The 24,979-nt window shown below is 37.1% G+C and overlaps 1 protein-coding gene across 3 annotated transcripts; it reads right to left on the bottom strand.

Annotated features, from left to right (window-relative positions):
• Window positions 1–10,895: 10,895 nt before the first annotated feature.
• Window positions 10,896–21,224, bottom strand: LOC147291555 (uncharacterized). Of its 3 annotated transcripts, XM_086238353.1 has the most exons (11): window positions 21,098–21,224; window positions 20,366–20,443; window positions 19,711–19,920; window positions 19,271–19,362; window positions 18,949–19,056; window positions 17,583–17,689; window positions 17,327–17,382; window positions 16,989–17,166; window positions 15,646–15,729; window positions 12,979–13,263; window positions 10,896–11,897 (listed from the first exon to the last, which is right to left on the bottom strand). In XM_086238353.1, the coding sequence occupies exons 3-11, from the start codon at window positions 19,888–19,890 to the stop codon at window positions 11,038–11,040; spliced, it is 1,950 nt and encodes a 649-aa protein (XP_086094479.1). In that variant the 5' UTR covers window positions 19,891–19,920; window positions 20,366–20,443; window positions 21,098–21,224; the 3' UTR covers window positions 10,896–11,037. The 3 variants fall into 3 exon arrangements, with proteins under 3 accessions (XP_086094479.1, XP_086094481.1, XP_086094480.1); XM_086238355.1 differs by lacking the exon at window positions 15,646–15,729; XM_086238354.1 differs by lacking the exons at window positions 20,366–20,443; window positions 21,098–21,224 and adding an exon at window positions 20,038–20,287.
• Window positions 21,225–24,979: the final 3,755 nt, after the last annotated feature.

Genomic DNA, 24,979 nt, shown 5'->3' with positions numbered 1-24,979 from the left:
CTTTTTTTTCAAATTGCGCCTAATTAGTCCATTCCGTCTATTATTGGCTAACTGCCGTCAAATGCCCACACGTGACCAACATGTGAGGCCCATAATGGTCTTTTCCTACCAAATATATAGTATCCCTAACCTTTAACCTAATTTCATCCCGCCATTTGCATAATTTCCACCCGCCAAATGAAGTTGAGGCTTCCATCCTCTTTCTTCTATTCAACCCAGTAGTTAGGGCTACCAAAACCTCAAAATCTCTCCACTTCTTTGTCCTTCGTTATGTCATCCTACTCGACATCATCAACTCACAGCCCCCATGCACCAGGTAGGTATTGCGATTGCGGAAGGCTTGCCGTTGTGAGGACGAGTTGGACGGATTTGAATCCGGGAAGACAGTTTGAGACCTGTTTAATACCAAGGGTAAGGAAATTTGGATAATGGGTAAATGTAATAATTCAAATTGAATGGGTATTGGAATGGGTATTTTTTTATGCTAGCAAATTGTGTTTTTTTTTTTTTTTCCAGCGAAATGGAGGATGCAATTTTTTTAACTGGGTGGACCCTCCGATGTGCCCACGTTGTAGACAAGTGATGCTGAGATTGCGAAGAAGGATTGATCCACTAGAAGTGCAACTTCAATTGCATCGGAGAAGGGAGAAGATGCTGCGGCTTTATTTGATTTGCTCTTGGGTTTTCTTCTTTATGGTGATGGTAATGAAATAGAAAATAGCTTGTGGGTATGCTATTTTAGGTAGTTGTGTTAAGTGATGTAGGTTGTGTGGAACTAAGAATTAACTTGTTTTGTAGTTGTATGGAACTAAGCAGTAAGAATTAACTTGTATGGTAGGAGTGTTTTGGTTGTATTCAACTCCTCTGTTTTGGAAAGCTCAGTGCAGGGAAGCAAAATGTGGTGATATGGTAGTGTTTTGTAATATAGATTTGGTGCATTTCTTTAATGGTTTCAATGAAATGGCAAGTGACATTTTATATTCAACTGGAAGGGTAGCAAATATATACAAAACTACCTCCAGCAAATGTATACATTTGATGTAATGGTTTTTGAATTTTTGTCTCCCAGAAAATATACACAAAAACCACTTCCAGTTAATGAATTTTGTCTCCCAGAAAATATACACAAAACTACTTCCAGCAAATATACACATTGTAATTGACCAAAAATGCCAATACCATATTTCATGTGTCATAAGTATCCATCAAACATCCTTAGTACAATTCCATCAAAACACACATTTTAAGGCCTCAAAACACATTACAGCAAATGGCCTTAAGCTAAAATTACATCAAATGCAACATTTAATTGACCCAAAATGCCAATACCATATTTCATGTGCTATAAGTATCCATCAAATATCCTTACTGCAATTCCATCAAAACACACATTCTAAGGCCTCAAAACACATGTCAGGCTAAACAAAATGCACATTTAAATCAAAACTCATAACATAGAGTTCAAAATCCTTTCAAGAAGCACGAACACCAATCTTGAGTCAATGTTCATGGGGTTTCCAGAAGCTGCCCCTTTTTCCATTCCTCCCTTTGCCTCTGCCTCCATTATCAGAATCAGATATAGATCTTCCTCTACCCCTTGCAATGCATTTTCCTCGCCCTCGCCCTCGCCCTCTCCCTCCATTATCAGATGCAGACACAAATCCTCCTATTCCCCTTGCATTGCTTCTTCCTCGCCCTCTCCCTCTCCCTCTTGTCATCTGCCAATTCAAGCATAATCAACAACATGAACATTTATTTCATTAAGCAATCATTACACAACTAATATCTCTTGTTTACCCTTGAATTATTAGGTGGCTGTTGGGCTTGGGAAGGGTGTGATTCAGTTGCTGGTTGGGCTTGAGCTTGGGATTGGGCATGTGATTGTTGATGTTGACCTGCGGTCTGCATAGTTGCACATAAGACCAGATGGTACAGTTTGAAAATCACATTAATATTAGGAAAAAAAAGACTTCATGCAATTTAACAAACAACAAACCTGTTGGTTGCTTGAGCTCCCAATCTCTCTTTTACATGTCCTGGTGTTATGATTCTCTCCCCCACACTTACTGCATCTAATGGAAATCCACAACCTTCTCAACTTGAGTGGTGGTGCTGGAGCCATTGGATTTGCATTTGAATTTTCAGGAATAGGATGTGTGGCTGGGACTTCACCTGGTCCTTTTGTTCTTACCATTTTTGGCCTCCCAGGTTGTTTCTTGAATGGTGGAGGCTCAAGTTTGTCATTGGCAGTGATTGCCCAAAGATCCATACTTGGCATGGGTCTTATCATAGGATCATAGGCATCTAGGTAAGATTTTTTACTATAACACTCATTGACATAGTCAATAGGGTTTTCCTCTAGGTCCCAAATGCAAGCAATTGCATGGGAGCAAGGAATCCCACTAATATCCCACCTTCTGCAGCTGCAAGTCCCTTGCCTAAGATCAACACACATCCTTGTCCCACCAGGTGCTTCAACCTCAAATTGCTTATCTCCTGCAAGTTGAACACTGTGCATTCGACTGTCAGCTTTTCTCTTCTCCATGATCTTCAAGATTCTTGGGCCAACATTAGTCTTCCAACTTCTACAAGCTGCTCGCCTGTTCGCCATCCTAAGCATGAGATAGTGTCTAATTCCCTCAAGCAAATCTAGTATTGGCTTGTCCCTTGTGTTAAGTATAGCACTGTTAAAACTTTCACACATATTATTTAACAATAAATCACACCTTGCCACAGTCCCAAAGTGTGATCTACTCCACTGTGTTGCAGGTTTAGCATTCAGCCATCCCCAAGATTTGTCATTTAATCCCCTCATCTTCTCCATCTCAACCTTCCACCATGGTACACAAGTTGCTCTAGCAGCAGCCCACAGGGCATTCTTTAACCCCAACCCTGGATAGGTCATTTTGAAGTTATTATGAAGATGCATGTCTAACACACATTCGATGTTCAACATCAGGTAAGAGTTCCTCTATTGCAGGAACTAGACCCTTTTGCTTATCACTCATGAATACCCAGTCTGCCCCCTTGTCAATCTTCAAGTCATCTATCAAAATATCCAAAAACCACTTCCATGAGTCCTTATTTTCAATTTCTACTACTGCATATGCCACTGGGAATAATCCATTGTTAGGATCTACACCAACTGCTGTCAGTATTTGACCAGGATATGGACCCTTTATATGAGTCCCATCAACGCCAATCACCCTCCTACATCCATTTAAAAACCCATCTTTGCAACCCTTCAAGCAGATGTAAATCCTTTGAAATACTTTTTGGCCATTAGGTGTCTCTCTTGAAGCAATCTTCACTGTCGAACCAACATTGGTTCGTTGCAACTCAGCTGCATAATCATCTATTCTTGCATACTGCTCTTTGTAAAATCCCTTATTCAAGCCACGAGCCTTCTTCTTAGCTCTATACGCTTTGTTCCTTGAGACAGTGAGGCCAAAGTCCTTCTTGACTGTATTTTGGAAGCTTAATAAGCCCCAATCAGAGTCATCTCTCAACCTCTCTTGATATTTTTCAGCAATCATGTTGTAATCTGCATGCTTAAGTTTTCCAGAAGTGGAACAATGGTGCTCCATCTGTAGGGTCTTGATCACCCATGTATCAGAGCCACCCTTCTGTGGGTGGCATCTAACTTCGAAGGGACAGCCCTTTGTGCCAACACAAACTGCATTCAGCCTTATCCTATCATTTTTTACAAACTTTAATTTTCGGCCATTTAAGATCCCCCATTCCTTAATGAACATAATTGCATCAGCTTTGCTTGGGAAGTGTTCTCCTATTTCCATTTGTGGATCTTTCAAGTCTGTCTCTTTATTGAAAACTTTGAACTTTGGAATTTTTTTCTTCACTTTCTTTTCATCTTCACCATCAGTTGATGACTCACTGAGACTCTCAAGCTCATTAGATCTCTCACATTCATCTGATATTTCATCAGCATCGTTAATTTCATTCAGAGGGTCAATTTGTGGGTCAATCTCCTCCTCAAATACATCATCATCACTATCTTCCTCTGAGAACTCATAGTCACTATCTACAAACTCATTGTCTTCATCACCATCATCAGCATCCACATCAACTTGCTGCTCATTGTCTTCATCACCATCATCAGCATCCACATCATCTTGCTGCTCATTGTCTTCATCACCATCTTCAGCATCCACATCATCTTGCTGCTCATTCACTGAATCAGTACCTTGTTCATTATGTTCCTCATGATCTGGCCCATCCCTTTTGCCACTCACTGCACAATTATCTTGTTCATTCACAGAAGCCTGTGTTAGAAGGTTGAGTGTATCAACATCATCTATACCTAACTCATACTCTGCACCATGCAAGCTGGGCCACACAGTAGCAGACTGACTAGCATCAATATCATTCCTTGATGTAATTGGCCCTTCGTAATAGACAACAGCAACCCTAGATGCTGGTACCTTTGCAATCATTGTAAGCACTTGACTGTCAGACCCAAGATACAGAAATCCAGCTGGCCCATTAATATCTGGATCCTTGTAGTACACTTTCCATTTATTGGGCTCGATCTTTTTCCTATTCACCTCATAGCCCAACTCTTCACCAACCTTCATAAGGTCCAATAAGGAAAAGAGGTCTGCTGAAAGGTAGTCTAGCCAGCAAACAAAACCCCCCTTATATCCATCACCAATAACCTTACCACCATAGTGGATTTCTAATGTCAGCCCATCAGGATCACCTGCAAACATAGTCAAAAAAACCAAGTGATGAAATTATGAGTTATATTTGATGGTGAAACTATTAAAGTCCTTGTGGTTCCACATAAAGCAAATGTAAACCACATAAATCCTAGGTTGTGGACCAAAGATAGACCTTGGATTGAGGATATATAGGAGTTCCTAAATTCAGATACTTAAACATTTAATGAATAAATTCAACACTCAAATAAGAAAAATATAAAATTCTTACATAGTCAAAATTCTTATATAAGCAGTTCATCACCCATCAACCAAAATTGAAAACATAAAAATCAATATAATAATACAAAAGAACATAAGTGTGTTGTTTGAATGGGAACACTGACTACACATGTTAAGGGTCGGATATTATAAAACTATGGAAAAAACAAACATTCAGGACCACACCACAGTTAAAAAATGTAGATGTGGCAAACAATTCCATCCTTTTCCCTCAAAAGACTCGCTGTAACCAAATGCCCAAAAGATTCCAGATGAAAAGGACACAAAAGTCACACTGACAAATACCCTAAACCCACCCAAAACATTCACAGCAACCAAATACAATAAACCCACAACCAAATACCATAAACCCACAGTAACCAAATACCATAAACCCACCCAAAAGATTCGCAATAACTAAATGCCCAAAAACAAAATGTAATTGCAGTAACCAAATGAAACCTAAGACAATTCCATACTTACTGTAGATGGGATTGTCTCCCTCCATTCGAAAATCAAGAACCATGCTTGATAAATGCCGAAAATGGGATTAACCCTCTGATTGGATGCCTCAGATGCCCAAATTCCAGCAAAAGGCGCGAAATTGCTTATCTCCTCCAAAACCCTCTGATTAACCACGATGAATAACAATGTGATTAACTCAGATTTAGGCATTCCTGTTGGGAGGAAAAGACCATTATGGGCCTCACATGTTGGTCACGTGTGGGCATTTGACGGCAGTTAGCCAATAATAGACGGAATGGACTAATTAGGCGCAATTTGAAAAGAAAGTGGATTAAAATGATACAAAAAAAAGATCGTGGACTAAGTTGGGAAAAAAGTGAAAATAACTGGACCAACGGTGCAATTTACTCATTATATTAAATTTAAGCAAATTATAACTTACACCTTGAAGTTTGGAGCGATTCACAACTTATACTTTATTCTTTCAATTTAGTACCCTATATCTAATTGCGCACTAACAAACGTTAAATGTTGACTTGTCACAGAGTTATAAAGCACGCAATACCTTGTTGTTGGAAAGCTTAGCATGTCCTATTTCCAACTCGCTGAGACCACCGCCACTCGAGCTTGCATGAGCCCTCACGCGCTGCCACACAGTGACGCGTCAAGGCTTGCAGTTTTCCTATTTTGTCCTTTTACACTTCCTTTCTTATTTTATACTTGTGTAGCTATTTGGGCCTAATGTGTTGACTTTTCTCAGACTATCCCAAACCCATAAAATGGTCTGGGTCTCAAGATGAAATATTCATGAAGATTATAATAGAGGGCTGCTATTTGCACACCCTCTTTTTTTTTTTTGCACACCCTTTCTGAAAAAAAAAAAAAAAAAAAAAAAAAAAACTCAAAAAAAAAAGACCATTTTGGCCCTCCCCTCACCCACACACCCCATTCCCATCTCTCCCCCCCCCCCCCCGGTACACACCCCATTCCCATCCTTTTTTTTTTTCTTCACCATCAACCTTGGCCGCCGCCAACCTTGGCCACGCCTGCCATCGCTGGCCACCTCCCCGCGAGCAGAGACCACCAGCGGCTCTCTCTCTCTCTCTCCTTCCATTTCTCCTCTCTCCCTTTCTCTGTCTGCCTTCAAGATCGGCGACCACCTCTTCGCAACTGCCTGCGCGCAGCACCCAGCCCGCTGTCTTCCACACGCTGCTACACCTCCGCCTGCAGCACCTCGTCTTCCACCTCGAAACCCAGAACCAGCCACCATTAAAAAAAAAAAATTCAGTTCGGCAGGTTCGGCGGACCAGTGCCGAACCGGGCTGTTTCGTTCGGCAGTCATCCGCCGAATATAATAGAATTGTTCGGCGGATGAGTGCCGAACGAAACAGCCCAGTTCGGCACTGGTCCGCCGAACCTGCCGAACTGAAATTTTTTTTTTTAATGGTGTTCGGAGGGGAGGAGAGAGAGGGAGGGTGGTGCTGCGGAAGAAGAGAGAGAGATAAAAGGGTGGTGCTGCGAGGAGGAGAGAGAAAGGGAAGTGGTCGGTGAGGGAAGGAGAGAGGGAGGGAAGTGGTCGGGTGAAGGAGGGGGAGGGGCTGTGTTTTTTTTTTTTTTTTTGGTATGAGTTGATGAGGTGTGGTGGGTGAAGGGGTGTGTAGGAGAAATTTTAAATTTTGGGAGAGAGATAGGGGGTGTGTGAAATGTATAAAATAGGGGTATTAGGGTAATTAGAGGGGTGTGTTAAAGAGAAATTTTAAATTTTGGGAGAAGATGAGGATGTGTAGGAGAAAAGTGTGTGCAAAAAGAAAAAAAAAGGCTGTGCAAATAGCAGCCCTCTTATAATATTGGGTGTCCAAATCCTTTTCTAACATATTTTATTTTCCATCGACTTTTGGGCCTTTAATAAATTGAATAGATTTTTTCTAGGGCACTTAAACAATCATGGTGTAGAAGACACTGACTTTAAGGTAACTGTATTTTGTATATGACACTCATAACTCTCTAAGAGCAACAACAGCTAGCAAGCTAATTCAGAAAAGCATCTAAGCAACGAGACAAATACACCAATTCAGAAAGACTTTTTATCACCAGTAGTCTCTTTATTTTCACTCAAACATCAAATTGGTTTATAAAATGTATTTTTAATCAATTTCATCCCTCATTTTTGTCATCAAACATCAATTTGGTCCCTAGACACATTTTGAAAATTCGCCAAAAATAGTTCTGGATATGAAAAAATTCATATAGACTTGTCTTGACTACTACTATTTTTATAAGGGGTCAAATTATCAAATTGATTTTTCAAAAAATTCAGAATTCTCAAACTAATTCCCCGAATTTTCTAGAAAATCCTAAACGTCAATTTGATAATTTTACCTCATATAAAAATAGTAGTAGTCAAGACGAGTCCATATAAATTTTTGGAGAATTTTTTCAAAGCCTAATTAAACTATATTTGGCGAATTTTCAAAGTGTGTCTAGGGACCAAATTGATGGTTGGTGGCAAAGAAGAGGGATGACATTGAGTGAAAATACGCTTTAGGGATCAAATTGATGTTTTGGTGAAAGTTGAGAGATTATTTTTGATAAAAAGCATTCATAAAACCACCAAATAGACTTATTAATTAATTAATATTAAGTTAGAACAAAGAAAGTCAATAGAACTTTTTATACAAAATAAAATAAAAAAAAGAACTCTATTACTATCATAAGAAAAAAAAAATAGACTATATTTTTAAACAAATAGAAGATAATAATAAAATTATACAAAAATTCCCTTTAATTATAAATCAACTTTAAAAATAGTTACAACAAATACAATCAATTTAAAAGGAATTAGCATAACAAGTAGAAACTTTACATAGGTAGACAAGTTAATGAATTAATGCAAAGTGCAAAAATTAACTTAAAATATATAGAAACACTACGAGCACTTTCAAAAGCATAATCAAATGCTGAACCAATATGATTTTCAGATTATACATCTAGTATACCAAAACAAAATATTCCTATTAGACAAAAAAATTTTATAATTCAACTTTTAGTAAATATAAGTAAAAGATTAGACAATATTGAAAAACAAATTGTAGATATACATAAGCCCTTAGCAAATAAAAAAGCTATACTACCTCCAAAATTAGTACAAAAATTAGAAGGATTAATTCTAGGAAAAACAATAACAAAACATAAGAAAATCAATTCATTTGATAATACTTAATTGAACTATTCAGAAAAAAAAAAAAAAAAAAGACAAAGAAGTGGTCAGAACTGAAAACATCTATACCCAACAGAAATAGAAGCACAAAAATTTCTTAATTAGAACAAGATTTGGAAAAACAAAAAAAAATATAAGAACTCATTATATCATTTAAGAATGCTAGAAAGTAAGAAAAACATAGTCAGTAGTCAACAAGAAATTAGTTGTATAGACAAAAAAGTCATATTAAATTTTTTTAAGTCCAAAAGCAACTAAAGAACTTCGAAAACAACAATATAGATTAATACATGTAAGAACAATTCTTGTAAGAATGACAGGATTAGCAAGAGCACAAGTAGGAACTAAAGCACTAGTATATATTTATTATGATAGATGAGAAAATCATGAACAAGCTGCCATAGTTACAGCTGAAGTAGATCTTAATAAGAACTTAGCAATAGTAAGATGTATACCTAATTTTCCAATGAAAGTCAATGAATTTAGTTAACACATAAAAGTAAGTATAAGAACAAAAAATTATAACATGAAGGGTGAATATAAGAAAGAAAGGTGAATTAAGAATTATAACAAAGAAATTTGTAAGCTGCAGGTTGACAATGAATGTGAAAAGAAACAGTGGAAGGGAGTACTTGAAGTGAAGCTCGAAGACCATGTTCATGTGCCCATTTTCCCCTCTGGACTATCACCTCTCTTATATGATAAGTACTTTGATGACTACATATCAAGCATAGCAGCAGAGAGATTCCCACAAAAGAGGCCATTGTGGGAAAATTCACATCATCAACCTCAAGCAATTCACCCTCCAATGTAACAAAATAGAAATATATCTCTTTAAGATATTGGACTTGTATCTTAATTGTTTTGGAGGGTGTGGCTGGTTATAAATTCATGTAGCTTTTATTCATTATAACAATTAATAAGATGTTTCTTTTTTCTTTTTGGGCTTGCAGAGTCTTACTATAACAGCACTTAGTTATATGGGAAATCTGAGAGTCGCCTTCGGAACTGAAAGTGGTTTCATAGATTCACAAAAATTGAAGGCATGCATGGAAAATGCCCTTGGTATGATAGTCCAGGCCACGAATGAAATTCCTACCCAACTTACTTGAAGGGTCACTTATCGATTGCTTGGTCTGCTTCTGTTAACTTAATTCAATATATTATTTTAATTATTTTTTGTTGTATTCCTCCGTATATTGCAGTTCAACAATAAACACTTTCAATCCCCTGGTCATGCTCTCTCTTTGCATGAGATGTCAGTAGGGATTGAGGAAATTCCTCATTATTTAAATAAAATGAATACTGTTTTCAATAAAATAAAATAAAAGCGCGCCCCGATTGGCCCCAAATCTACGTATTAAGAAATCTATTTTTCTTTTATTGCGAATAAAACTATTTGAACTAAATTTACATAGAGTTAGATACTAGAGTAAGATTTTGTGTTATTATCCAAAAAATTGCTAGTTGTGGGTAGAAGAGTTTTTCATCTTAAACCCTTAGGTAACTTTTTCTCCCTCCAATATATGCTTTTCTCCTTAGTGAACTGAGACCACATGTGTGCATTCTCACTAGGAGGACTTGCCTACCACGGGATAGGAGAGGTAGCATATACCCCTCCCTCTCATCTCTGTCTCTCTCCCCGGCCCTCTCCCCCTCTTCTCTTTCTCTTTCTCTCATTTCTATCTCTGTCTCTCTCTTGAGAGGGATGCCACGCCCTTTATCACGGGGACATGCAAGTTTTATTCTCTCACTACCACGGGATAGGAGAGGTAGCATCCCTCCTTCTCATCTCTGTCTCTCTCCCCCTCTCCGTCTCTCCACTTTCTCTTTCTCTTTCTCTTATTTCTGTCTCTATCTCTCTCTTGGGAGGGATGCCACGTCTCCTATCACGAGGACATGCAAGTTTTATTCTCTCACTAGCGAAACACAATGAGCTGCAGTGCTACAGTGATGCTGGTGTATTGTGCCTGATGTGTTCTCAAGTCGCCCCTGCCGAACTTTCCTTTACCACAGATTGAATTGCCGTAAATTTGATGGGACGATAGTGCAAGTATGTCATGCCAACCACCGCCTTTGTTTTTTGGAATATTCGTCTTTAGATTATTGTAATTAGTTGCCAAATTTCAGGGGTTATGGGAGACATTTGCACTAGTATACAAAGAAGAGATATCCACCAAGGACTATAATCTAATTTGTTATTTTTGCAATTCCTGCATATGAGATTATTCAAGTCTGGTTACCATTTCTTTTATAGGCCTGATGATTGCATAGGTCGCTAAAATATAAGTTAAATATTAACCAAAACTGCTTCGGGGGCAAATCTACCACCACTGTAACTCAGATTTTAATCTCATGCTGCAAGCCAGAATTGATGCTCACAAAAGCTTCCAAAAAATTAAATCTATTCAGTGACTAAATTAAAATCCTGACTGCAGACTTGATGGCTAGTAGCTCTTCTTCCCCAACTTTCTTCCACACTCCACCTATCATGAGATGGCCATTGACATCTTCCGAGGATAAAACATCCTCACCGTCTGATACATAACCATCAACTGTCTCTCTCATCTTCTTAACACATTGGTTATCTAATAGCTCCATATCAGAACTAGCGTCTCTCTTACCACTGCACTGGTTCAGTTCCCAATTCTCTTTTCTTCCTAGTAATTCAGGAACCTTTTTCTGAACATAATTAAAGTCCAGAACAGGAAGGCAGCCAGAAGACCCGACAGCACGAGGCAACATTCCAATTGGACACGGGTTCCATGATTTTGACAGAACCCATCTGTTAGAATTTCCGACATCAGCATCTGTTCTCTTCACTACTTTTCTGTTCATCCGGTAACGTTTAATCAACTCTAGCTTCTTCGCTGCTTGACTTATAGATTTGTCTTGCTGGATGAAGAGATTATTTGAATTTATAAGAGAAGCATCTTGTTCAGCAACATCCAAATTTGATGAAACTAACGAACAGAGATTTTTAATTTTTCCCACTAGATAGTTGTCTCCCGTCAGCTGTGCAAGATGGAGGGCAGAATCCATGAGCTGGGTATTAGCAGAAGCTGAAACAAGAAGACATTTACGTAGGAGTTCCATCAGAATTGCTTTCGATATAGTTTTTTCTGCTGAAGAAACGTTTGTCTCAGCTGCAGGATTTATTTCATGGTGAGGCTTTAATCCTTTGAAATTTCCAACAAGCCATGTAAACAGAGAAGAGAGGTGTTCAACTTGGTGTATCTCTGCCCTACAGTCTAATGATGAGCGGAACTCTCTACCTGAACAAAATTCACAAAAACAGAAACTAAGATAAGGAGATAAAAGTCTTATTTAGATCATTTCAAGTTTGGAGCACATTTGAAATCCATCACATGCTCAATTTTGGAGAAGCAGAAGACTTGGTATGTCTGGCTGTACCACATATGGTTGTCTTCGTACTATGTATTAAGAATACCAAATTGTTGTTGAACACAAATCAAATCATTCAATTAAGCGAAGAGTTAAACAAAAAATTCAAATTGGAAATATATAGGTATAACCGAAAGTAATGTAGTCCAAAAGAAGTGTGTGTGAACCTGTGTTGTGAAATTATTTGGTAGGAAACTAAATATATAATCACTATGCACAAATAAAACAAAAAAAATAGTCCAATATATACAAACACTGTGCACCTAATATCTGCATCTGGCTTAGCTGATTATACGTAGCTTACAGGAACATGCCTTCAAGAAAGCAGCAACTATTTATAATTGATTAAGGATCTGATATGAGGCTCCTCTCTAAGAGCTGTTGTATAGTATTTTCTACCGAAAAAAGGACACCGACAGAAGGTGAAATTCTTACACAGCAAGTGTATGGCCGCAGCCCCTACATTGGAGATGCTGGGAAGACTGAATGTTGATTTTATATTTAGCCAAATTCAGTAGCTTATAATTAGAGCTTCTTGTAACCAAAGAAAAATGCTTAGAAGTTGCTTTTTCAACCTAAAGGAGTAAAGGTCCACATTGCTTTTAATTGCGACCAAATATATATATATATATATATATATTGAGAAATGTAATTTTCCAGAGGCACCCAAAAGAATTATATCACCACAATCCAACCATTTCATCTTTTTCTTTTCTTTTCTTTTCTTTTTTTTTTTTTTGTCAGAGCAGTCCAAAAATTTCATGCAAATGCAGAAATTATCTCTAAACTCAGACATCACAGATCCATGTGCAGTGTAAAAAAGCATCCCAGCTGTAACCAAGTAAATATAATTACATTCTATGCACAACCACACCATAAATTTACCAGCATATATCTGGATATGGAGCAAAGAATGAAAGTATACAAAGAAGGAACAGGCCATGTGGTTACCTGTCTCGTCTGCTTCTTGAGTTTCAATCAAATCAAGAACTGCATTCAGAAGAGCCAGAAGCAACTCAGGTTCCTTATTTGAAAATTTTGTTATCACAAGCTTCCATTCATTTAACGAAATATGTAGGCTTGGATCATTTTGGGTGTTTACTGGAAGCTCCGATGGATCTGAGGAATTTATAGCCTTCAACAAGTACTCCAACAGTACAGACACAACTTCTGAGGAGAAAGAAGAATACAACCCAACAAGACTTTTCAATATCTTGGTAACGTCTTTTTTAGCACCTGAAGTAAAGTACCATCATTAACAACCATACCCATAAAACATGCAAGTATTTAAAGGCATATTCAAACACTAGCTGACAGATTGGGCTCCTCTCCATTTGCCTTTCAAATGAGGACAGCTTGTTCTCTAATCATGGACATCCAATCATGATTTAGACGGCTGTGAGCATACTAAGAAACTAAGTGACTTGCACTGACACATGCTTTTAAACACACTTCAATGATATCTTATAATACATGCAAGTATTAAAAGACATATCCTTCAAAATTAGCTGACCGATTGGGTTCCTCTCTATTTGCCTTTCAAATAAGAGAACCTGTTCTCTAATAATAGAGAATTAGAGAGCGGTGAGCATACTGTAGAAATAAGTGGCTTTCTCTAATGCATACTCTCAAACATTCAAATTATGATTGGCAGTGACAGGGGCCATTAATTCATATCCCCCTATCTATTTTGGAGTTCTCTAATCACCCCCAACCTTTTTTCCCACTTCTTTTCTGCCCTCTAACGCCGATGAAACAGTTACAGATGAACTCTAACTGTCAACTATAATTGTGTCACAGCTATGTACACAAATTGTGGCACAGCTATGTACATAAATTGTGGCACAATTACATCTCTAGGGTTGCATTTTTTCTTATTTTTGTTAGAATCTCATTCATCACTAATGGTTTAGGATTTACCTATCAAGTTTTGAGCAAAATCCAAAACTTGGGAACTAAACTATAAACCATAAGCTCTAAAATGATGATTCTACACCCTAAAGTAAATAACCTTAAACCCCCTAAATTATGCTAAATCCTACACTAATAAACCCCAGTATCCCCTAATAAACCTTATAATAATTAAAAGAAATTAAAAATAATTAAAAATGAAACTGTAACTTTCTCAGGTGGTGGAAGATAAATGGAAAAAAGGCTGGGGGCTATGAAATAGTTTGACTCCCACTTGGGGGGTTCCAGTTTACTTGTACAGTAACAGTAATACACAAGGTCTTCTGCATTCAAAAGTTAACGGGAAGGAGCACAATTCTTAGCTCAATAATGTATTAAATGCATCCCTCACAATTCATGAGATAATTAGATACAAAAAGGAAGCCAAAACTTGCAAGTGAATATGAAACTAAGTTTTGAATTATGTTGTACACAATAAAAAACAGAGGGGTAAAATATAGGTTCAGCTGCATGATTGTTTTTTTGAAACTATAACCAATCCTCAATATGTACTCTGTTCTACCACTTACCCATTCAAATCCACATTTTCCATTACATAAAAAATCATACCATTTCTCACTACACATCATTAACAATGATATTATACATACAATACTCTTCAACTCAACTAAGTCATTATACCAAACATAAATGGGATAAACTACAAATCCATTTTTCTTTTAACTACTTGGGGCCTCAACATTAACTCCAGTCCACCATACGGACATATCCAAAGCCAAACTCTCCTCTATATCTCCCATAAACATGTTCTTGTACCAATAATATGGTTAAATAGCAAGAGCAAGATAGAAATCAATACTTAGCCTTGAAAGCAAAATCCTATCTAGGTTACATATAAATCCTTTACACTAATATTTCAAGAGCCAAGTCCAGAGCTTTGTTGACATAAAGTTGCATAGCCAACAACAGGAAGGTTTTGCCTGGGCCCCACCTACTCCACCTGATGGATTTGGAAGGCTTCCAGACAGGTTAGATACATAAAATCTTGGGTTAAGTTGAGTTCTGGGGTAGTCGGGGTTTGAGGTCGCAATGTTGAGATTCCAAAGTGAAACCCACACCAAACTGAGAATGTTTATAACTCTAATTGTCACATTTCTGACTAGTATAACATATATGATGACCAGGTTTAGGTATATATAGATACATGAATTTATGATTTATGCTATATATCATTTATGATTTGTGACCAAACTTTCCAAAATACTTCAAAACTTCAACCGCATTTAATTTACATATTATTCTTCAAGCTATGTTTGGTTCAATTACAACTACAGAAATTAAAAGAGAGAGAGAAGATAAAAGAAAGATTTTCAAGTGTTTGGTTATGGGGGAAAGTGAATGTAACATAAGACAAGAACATGTAATATTAGACAAGAACATGTAATATTGGTGCTCTATAAGCAACCTTTCTCTCAAAACCTAAACTCTTTTAAAGAGAGAGTTTGAGAGCAATCTAGACTTATATTCTCTGCTTTTTTTTTTATTTCATTCCTACTCTAGAGCCAAATGTTGGTAAGTTGGTAGGTATTGGAATTTAATTATTTTCTTTTCTTTTCCTTCAACCACACAGAAACCAAACAAAATGCTAGTGTACACTAGAAATTACCACCTTCTAATTCCACCAAATTAATATAATTAGTATCTTACTTCCAGATTTTGATGAATGGGTCTCGCCAGCCATTAGTGAGAAAAACTTATTACGCCCACAGTGCCACTTACTATGTTTGCCACCTATAGAAAGAGCAAAATTCGATACAATAAAAAACAGTAACAAGTGATAGTAAATGTTGTAAACCACACAACTAAATGAAATCCGAACTTATAAAGAATTTTTGTCCATGACACATCTGCTTATATGGCTTGCCATGCATATCACTCATACCCACTGGTAAAAACTGGACCAGTGGCAAGACACATGGTTACTCATATCATGGAGCAAAACTCAATAAATGCATACATATATAGAATAGTTCTCTCCTCCACACTTCATGTTTAAGTTAGTATCTGGATCTTACCTCAACTTACTACCATTGGATACATACAATGAATGAGACCTCTTCACTTTAATAGATAATAAAAAACTGACTGATGTGGTTTTATTGCCCCCGATGCACCCACTGACCCGCATGCCTTTCCCCAATGACTACGGAGGAAGTTATAAGAGAGGGATGAGAAGCAAGGGAAAAGTAACTTGGGGAGGTATGTGGGTGTGTCAGGGCAGCAACTTTAGTAACAGTTTATTAAAAGTGTCATCTGTTTGATATATCCAACGGTAGTGAGGTAAGGTCTGGATGCTAGCTAAAATATGGAAGTCCGGAAGAGAGAACTACTCTATATTACATATATATATAGGGCATTTCTCTAATCCAGATGTCCGGATTATTGTTAACATCAGATGGGTGTTGTTCCACAGATTTTTCCTGCATCAGACTGGCTGTTAATTGATGAATTTAGTTAATTGCTATGATGATAGTGCATAGTGCATAGTGCATAGTGCATAGGAAGTATGAATAGTTGACCAGATTTACAATATTTTATAAGTTCTGACTTTTTACTTCAACCAATGGCTAACACTGCAGTAGAAATCTAAATCTTCACCATTTTTTTATTTTATTTTTAAGTTTTTGTATTTCCACTAATATGACTGCAACATCCGCATGTTAACAGTAATTCAGAAGTCGGATATAATATTTCCATCTAGGCTTGTGACACAGCACAAGGGAGCTTAGATATGTGTAATTGTGTATATATAAATATTGGTTCTTATCAAAAAGGGGACTCTCTATATTAAAAGTTTTTGGCTCATGGCACAAGCACAATCCCTATTCCCTAATGTGGCTGCAATTATATGAAATGTTCCATATTCATAGGTGCAACCCCATATTGCACTCTATGCAAAACCATTGAAATATTAGCAGATATTTCCTATAGATCAGAGACTTTAGGCACTATAATCAACACAACTTGAAAAAGAAAAGAGATTCTCATACCACGTTTTTCCTTGGCTTGTGAAGAATGGGATTGGGGAGTCTTCTTAACTCTCAAGCAGAAGGCCAATTCATGAAATTTAGACTTTATTTCATTTCTGATGTTAGCAATTCCATTCCCATGAAATGGAATTGCCTTCTTCTGAGGCTCCCAATAATAAGACTTCAACCAATCAAGTGCCTAAAGACACCAACCATGAACATAGTTTAACTTTCCAAATTTAAATTGAGTCCTTTCCTTCCAAATATAATTAGTAAATGATGCAGGGGACAAGTTATGATTTGAAATACTAAGCATATGATGCATACCTTAATTCGACCAAACAAAAATAGATGCATACCTTAACTGAAGCACTGCGAACAACCTGAAGTGCAGGAAGTTCACGATGAGATCCCTCTAAAATCAAAGAACAAAGAGAAAATCAAAATAACGTCAATCCGCACTATGTTCAAAAAATTATTTGAATACTCAAATCCCCACATAGAGTATGCAAGGGCTTAATGGAGAAGGTTGGTATCTCAGACTACTGAAAAAGCCTAAAGGCTTAACCAACTAACAAAAGATAAATGTACAAATTCAAAGTTGGGGTTGCTCACCATGACGGATATCAATCAGCGTACGTGGAATGCCAATTGCATCAGCAGCCACAGCAATTGAAACCTCTGTTTTCTTACGTGTCTTCTCAACAACACCATTCACAAGCCTTCAGAAACAAGACAACTAGTGTGAACCTAATTTGTTCATGTAGCATTACATGTGACACACATAAACAGTAGACAAAAATAGATGTGAGCTTAAAGCCTTAATCCTCTACAATTTCGAATCAAATACATATATAATTATATACATATGAAGTGCAATTTTGGAATGGTCAATGAATTACAAAGACTTAAGTTATCTGTTCTATGCCTAACTATGCGAAACTTTAAAAGTAGAAATTCCAAAAATGATTTTTTTTTTTTTTCTACAAGAAACAAAATTTCATTAATAACAAGGAACAATTACAAGCACTGTGGACAAAATCCACCACAACAATAAAACCCCTCCCCTCTGCAATCCTCAAAAATCCTTATGTCCATTTCCAACCAAAAACCCCGAAACACCGTTACCACACCACAACTCCATAAAACCATTGCCTTATTCCCGCCCACAAACATTTTTCTCATCCACAAATGAACTATCTTGATACATACTATAATCAGTTATGTGATGCAACATCGGATTTACAACAAAAATTATGCATGTTACAAAGAACCCATTTCAAATGAAATCTTAAATTGAATGATAATATAAGCACTGCATACATATATGATAATTCTAAAGAATAATCACCTCAAACTTGATTTAAATTCCTGACAAGATTTTATGATCTTACTGAATCTTTAGGACCTTCCAAATGAGGAGTACTGAGAACATATACATCTATAGTTCATCCCTAATATCACACTGGAGCTCTTTCCGAGACCTATCAAATTTTAGTCATAACCTTTGTCCTACAAATTTATCTAATAAGTGCAAGGTTCTAGGTGCAGCTGAACCTGTAATGTAACTGGGACAAGTGAAGACTCAAAAAATTTCAAATTGGTGAAGATACAAAGCATATGGCGAATTGTTAAAGAATGACAAAAGACAACACATGATGCAACTAACCTATACATCTTATGGGTAGGTTGCTCAGTTACAAGTTTAGCATACTTGCTGCCCACGTATGGGTCTAAGTAGTCTACCTCTTGAGATATCAGTTTATCCCCACTCCAAACTACCTCCCAAAGGAGGGAGAGAGAGAGAGAGAGAGAGCATTATATAGTTGATCAACGGAATTATTTGTACAAATCATTGTATTGTGGTCACTATGGTAGTACTACTAAGCAACTATATCCATACATTACAAGATGATAAGGAGGAAAAAGATAAGAATGCAGACATTTAAGAACCAAAATCATTATATTTAGGGAACCTCACCTCATGATTGCCATGCAATATAACATGGCCAGCATTTCCTCTGAAAGTGAAGCATCCCTGGATTGATCTGCTCTCCAATTATCTAAAGCATCATTTGACTGGTCCTTTCTATAATTCACAAAACACATACAAGTAGTAGTATTCAAAGTAGGACAAATACATATCTTTGGCTAGAAAATTTGGAGATTATTAAGGATCGCCGCCCCCCCCCCCCCCCCCCCCCCCACACACACACACACACAAAGCAAAAAAAAACAAAAGGTATAAAAAAATTTATCAATCTGACCTACAGTAAGCTTGTGAAGTTGGGAATAAAAGGTACCTTAAGTGAGGATCTTTTTGCTGAACTTCAATAATTGAAGCCGTAACTTCAATCACAACAGGAAGACATCCTCTGCTTCGCCATGCTGATATCTGTAAACAATCCAAAGATGAAAAACACATATAAGATTGCCACAAAACTCAGAAATTTAATCGAAAGTAAAACCCACTTCAACAAAATAATTTCTTCCATTGTTTTCAAAATTTTAGCAAAAAATACATAATTAAATTCAAATAAATTCAATGATATGCTAAGAATTCCACTGTGAGCTTTCCAAAAGATTATTATTTTTTTTTTTCCTGATAGGGACTCTTCCAGAGAAATAAACAGAAATAAGGCATTCCACACGATTTTTCAGATACAATGCAGCACAAACATAACATTTTCCCAGAAAATGATTTCCATGGTAACAAAGAGCACATAAGTTGGGTTTCTCTTACTCTTCTCAAAGCAGAGGCCACGGAAACAGGTGAATTCGAAAGGAGAGATTCGTAAACAAAGAGCCATTCATCCCAGCTTAACCAGGGCACCAATTTGTGGCTGTACGATGGTGATGATGATGATATCCCCAATTGCTCATAATCTCTTGATTCTTCCTTAAACCCTAAAAGTGACTCCATCAGAAAACTCTTCCACTTGCTTTGCTTGACCTTTAAAAGAAATTTCAATAAAAATAATAATTAATGACAACACAAATCTCAGATGAGAAATTATCAAATATCAAATAAAAATTGTTTTAAAAAAGATAAAGATTCTAAAGGGGTTGCCTTAGTTTTGAGCTCTGAACCTATCCCTTCTTACTGCGAGAGAGAAAGAGGGAGGTGCTGAGGTGGTTGTTTGGTTTTGGAGGCTGAACCTCTGGACCCTGGGAGCTTTAAATAATTTGAGCAACTCCAATAGAGTTGCTAATACTACTAAAACTCAATTATCTATCCAGGGACAGATCCAGGATTTTAAACTGGGGTGGGCTAAAAAAAAACCTTGACAGTACAAGGACATTTCATTAATTAAAAAAAAAAAAAGATACAATTAGCAACCTTACTTCTAGCAAAATGCAACTAAGATTTTAAGATTGAAATTTGCAGCTTAACAAACCAGCAATAATGAAATATACAACTTGTTTTCCAAACTTCCACTTCCAACAATCAAGATTGAGCTTACTGAACTTGGCACCTGAAATTTACAAGCAATCCCACATCAATCAATTTGATCAGATATGCTTTTACTAATGAAATCTGTGTTCATATATTCGGACATCATATACTCTCTCACACTCTACGGGACCAAACTTCGTCTTCTTTTTACTAGAATTCTATGATTGCTTTTATGGCCATCGGCCCATGGCTTGTTCTATTCAGAAACTGGAGACTATACTTATACAAGTTAGACTTTACAACGTAAAGGCATATAAATATACAATACAATTTAACTGGAGTAATGGACTTGCTCTTTCTTCCTGCCCCTCACCAGTCAGTCAGCACTCCCACCCCATATACATATACAACGCAAGTATTGTAGCTGATCATTGGTAATGGAGAACCAAAAGCTATATGTTTAAAAAAAAAAAAAAAAAAAAAGTGATTTGTTAAGAATTTGGGTAATATTGAAATGGGTATGGGTCTGGTGATTGGGAATCTGGGCATAAAATCCAACAAAATAAAAATTCCTAAATTCAAATGGGGTTCTCAGTTCTCACATTTAAACCTAACCTAAATACCCAAATTCAATCCCTAAATAACTAAATTCATACCTAAATTCATCCCCAACCATTTTAAACTAAAATTAAACTTAGAAACAAAAAAAATAATAGAGATTCAAGAGAAATACCTGCCCATGCCGAAAATAAAAATTGAAGGCGATGATTTGGATGGCTGGTGAGTGAGAGTTGAGACAGAGCGAGAGACCAGAGACCAGAGAGAGAACGATGAGTGGTGTCGTTTTGTTATTATTATTATTATTTTTTAATCAGGGTGGGCTGGCTTAGTTTTCACTTTTCAGTAATATAATAAATTAGGTTTTTTGAAAAAAAAAAAAAAAAAAAGGGTTAAATGAGTCTATGTACTTTTAGTCTTTTACCAAATTTTCAAATTTTTATTTTGTACTTTTATTATTGAGTGATGCTATTTATACATTTTTTATTTTTTTATTTTAGAGTTGTTGTTATTTGCACTTTTTTTTTTTTGCACACTTTTTTTTTTTCTTTTACACACCTCACATACTCACTTCAAATTCAAAACCTCTCAATACACATCCAACCCATTACCAAAATACTCTTATTTCATTACACACCTCATCTTTCTCTGTCAACACACACCACACATCCGCCATCATCTCTCACAAGCTCTCCCTTTCTCTGTCAACACCACACACCTCCTCAACCTTCTTTCTCTCATCCCATCTTTCTTTTTCCCACTCTCTCTCCTTTCCTCTCTCCCTTTCTCTGTCAACACACACCCACACACCGTGGCACCCTTCCCCAACCTTCTCCATTTATCTCCTCTCTTTCTCCTCTTCTCTGCATGACGTGCAGCACCACCCCACATCAGGCAGCACCACCCCGTACCACTCTCCTTTTCCTCTCTCTTCTCTTCTCTACATGGCGTGCAACACCACCCCGCACCACTCTCTTTTCCCTCTCTCTCTCCTTTTCTCTAAATGGCGCACAACCACCACCACTTCTCTCTTTCTTTTTCTCTTATTTCCTCTCTCCTCTCGCCCAAGCAGACAACAAAAAAAAAAAAAATTGGATGCAGGTGGTTCGATGGACTAGTGTCAAAAGGTACCCCAATTATTGTCAAAAGGTACCCCAATTATAGGCCATTTATGATCCATTTTGGTGAAAAAGAAAGGGATGGAACTGAGAGGGTGGGACCTTCAACTGATAAGGACTAGGATAAGGCATTTGCCTTTGTGCATTTCTAAAAAAAAATTCTATTAAGGCTACTTTGGTGCTTAGTGCAACCAAGATATGTACAAGCCCTTTGTTATTTGTAACATTAAGTGAGTTACGAACATGGATGGATGGACAGAGGGACAAGGGTGGTCGCCTGACCACCTGCCGTTGGAAAATCCTTGCACAAACCTTGGATTTGACCTCGCGGACTGACCACCCCACCTGTGAGTCTGCGACCACCTGTAGTTTTTTTGTCATATCTCTTTCCATATGCATATGTCTCTACATGATTGAGTTTTTAACCATTGGCCTCTTTCCTCTGCTGCTTTGTCTTAGTTTCAAATTTTGGGTTGACTTGAGCTTTTCTCAGTGTCTAAACATTTCCCAAAAATTAGCTAGCATCTAACCTCTTAGCTTTGTCTTTGGATTTTATCTTCCTTTCTTGCTTTGTTTTGTCTTACCCCTCTGTTTTTGAGCTGGGCCTTGGCTGTTTGTTGTTTTTCTCTTGCCCTTTTTTATGATTTTAATGAAGCTCCTTCTAACCAAAAAAAAAAAAAAAGATCATTGGCCAACCTTCAGGGCCGACCAAGCCTAAGGCGACCAAGGCACATACCTTAGACCAATTACCTCATTTACATATAAAGTCTTTTATACCTTTTTCTCTAATTTGTGTATTCTTTATGCATACAATTAAGTTTGATCATCGCATGATTATGGCTTTCTAATTTCTTAAATGTAGGAGTGGAATCCAGTTGATGGTGAATAGGCATAGCTACTAGGGGTGGGCGCGGTGCGGTTCGACTCACTTTTCCCTTGGAACCGTGCACCGCGCCAGACATGAATAGACGGTGCGGTTCGGTGCTTAAAACCGTGAAAAAAATAAAAAAACCGAACCGAACCAAACCAAACCATCTTGAATGCGGTGCGGTGCGGTTCTCACCACGGTTCTGGGCCTAATGGGGCCTCACACTTGTTTTTTTAAGCCTAAGCCCAATTATTTAATGATGCAAACCCATCCTAATTAAAAAGTATATAAAAATGTACAAAAATGTGTACAAAAAGTGTATAAAAAGTATATAAAAATGGTATAAATATATATAAAAAAAATATAAAATGGTGTATATGACAATGTGTATAAAAATATATAAAAATATATTTTTTGCAAGTATGCGGTGCGGTTCGGTTCGGTGCGGTTAAATAAGGTGTAGAACCAGAACCGGAACCGGAGAGAAGCGGTGCGGTTCGGTTCGGTTTTTTTGGCGGTGTTGACTTTTTTTGGTCAACTCGATTTTTTTGCGGTGCGGTTCGGCCGGTTTTGGCGGTCCGCGGTTAATATGCCCACCCCTAATAGCTACAGATAAAGTAAACGGAGGAAATACAATCCTTTATTTGTTTTGAGTGATCTTCTCTCTAATTAAAGAAATAAACGTTTATTAAAATTCTAGACTGGTGAAGATAGTTGACTAGTTGAGGGTTCTATCAGGTAAAGTTTTTGCCTGAATTAATGTAGTATGTTTGTGAAAGATGTAAACATAGTATTAAGTTGCTTAAGTTAATTAATATAGAGAGCTGCTATTTGCACACCCCATTTTTTTCTTTTTGTACACACTTTTTTCCTCCACACCTCTTATCAGTTTTTAAAATGTAAAATTTTTCTTTAACACACCCCTCTTATTACAAAAATACCCTCAATCTCATTAATCTTACTAAATTTCTCTTACACACTCCACCCAATCTATTCAAACAATACACACCTACTCAACCCTTTTAGACAATACACACCCCTACCCCCAACCTCACGCCCACCCAATCCTAGCCAAGAACACATCCCTGTATACCAACATCATCATTAAAGCCGTCACCACTGCTGTCAACTCAGTCGTCGAAGTCGTCGTCAACTCACTACCATCAATCCGTCGTTGGTGATCTCACCACCTTACTACAACACCATAGCCATTGTTATCAACCCATAGTTATTTCTTAAGCTAAATTATTTTAATTCATATGCAAATCTAGGTTTTTTTTATTAAATTTAAATGAGTTAATTCATCTCAAAACCTATTTTTTTCTGTTTGAGATCATTTGGAGTGCGGGTTTTCTGGGTTTCAAGATTTAAATTTTGAGTTTGAGTTATAGGGTTTCGCAGGTCGTTCGGCACTGGTTTACTGAACATTTCGGTTTCGTTCGGTACTAAGCTGTCAAACTTTTCAGTTTCGTTTGGCAGCTTACTACCGAATGAAACTGAAAGGTTCGATAGCTTACTACCGAAGGAAATCGAAATGTTCAGTAGGCCAGTGTCGAACAACATGCGAATCTGAAAATAAATAACCAGAAAATTCACTCTTACACTCTAAAAAACCTTACTCTAAATCATCGTAAACAAACGAAAAAGGTATTATGATTGATTAACCAATTGAAATTAGATAAGAAAGCATTCGATTTACATTCAAATCCAAAAATTTTAGGTTAGGGCATGCCTCCAACTTTCAATGGCTATGGTGGAGAGAGGATGCATGGGCGGCAATGAGGGCAGGGTTGATGGCGGGAGGTGGGTGTCAGCAATTTTGGGATGGAGGTGAGGTCAAGGGTGGGGTGTGTTTTAGTTGTGATTGGATGTGAGGTTGAGGGTGGGGTGTGTAGTTGTGGTTTAGGAGTGTTGAGTTTGTGGTGTGTAAGGAGATTATTATTTTTTATTTTTTTAAATGATGTGGGTTGTCCTTTAAGATAATTTCTCTTTGTGTCAATTAAATAATTTCTCTTTGTATCAATTAAGTAATTTCACAAAATAAGTTGGTGAGGGTGTGGAAAAAGAAAAA

The sequence above is a fragment of the Dryas octopetala genome, chromosome 3 (genome assembly GCF_963921425.1).
Source record: "Dryas octopetala chromosome 3, drDryOcto1.1, whole genome shotgun sequence".
Lineage (NCBI taxonomy): Eukaryota > Viridiplantae > Streptophyta > Magnoliopsida > Rosales > Rosaceae > Dryas > Dryas octopetala.
Note: the sequence above shows the minus strand (reverse complement) of the source record. Positions and strands in the feature narration are given on the sequence as shown.

Coding starts and splice junctions, on each gene's coding strand:
- LOC147291555 (XM_086238353.1), bottom strand. CDS start 19,890: ATGGAGTCACTTTTAGGGTTTAAGGAAGAATCAAGAGATTATGAGCAA. Junction 17,690..18,948: donor TATTGCATGGCAATCATGAG/GTGAGGTTCCCT, acceptor TTGTTTCTGAAG/GCTTGTGAATGGTGTTGTTG. Junction 17,167..17,326: donor TTCGCAGTGCTTCAGTTAAG/GTATGCATCTAT, acceptor TGGTGTCTTTAG/GCACTTGATTGGTTGAAGTC.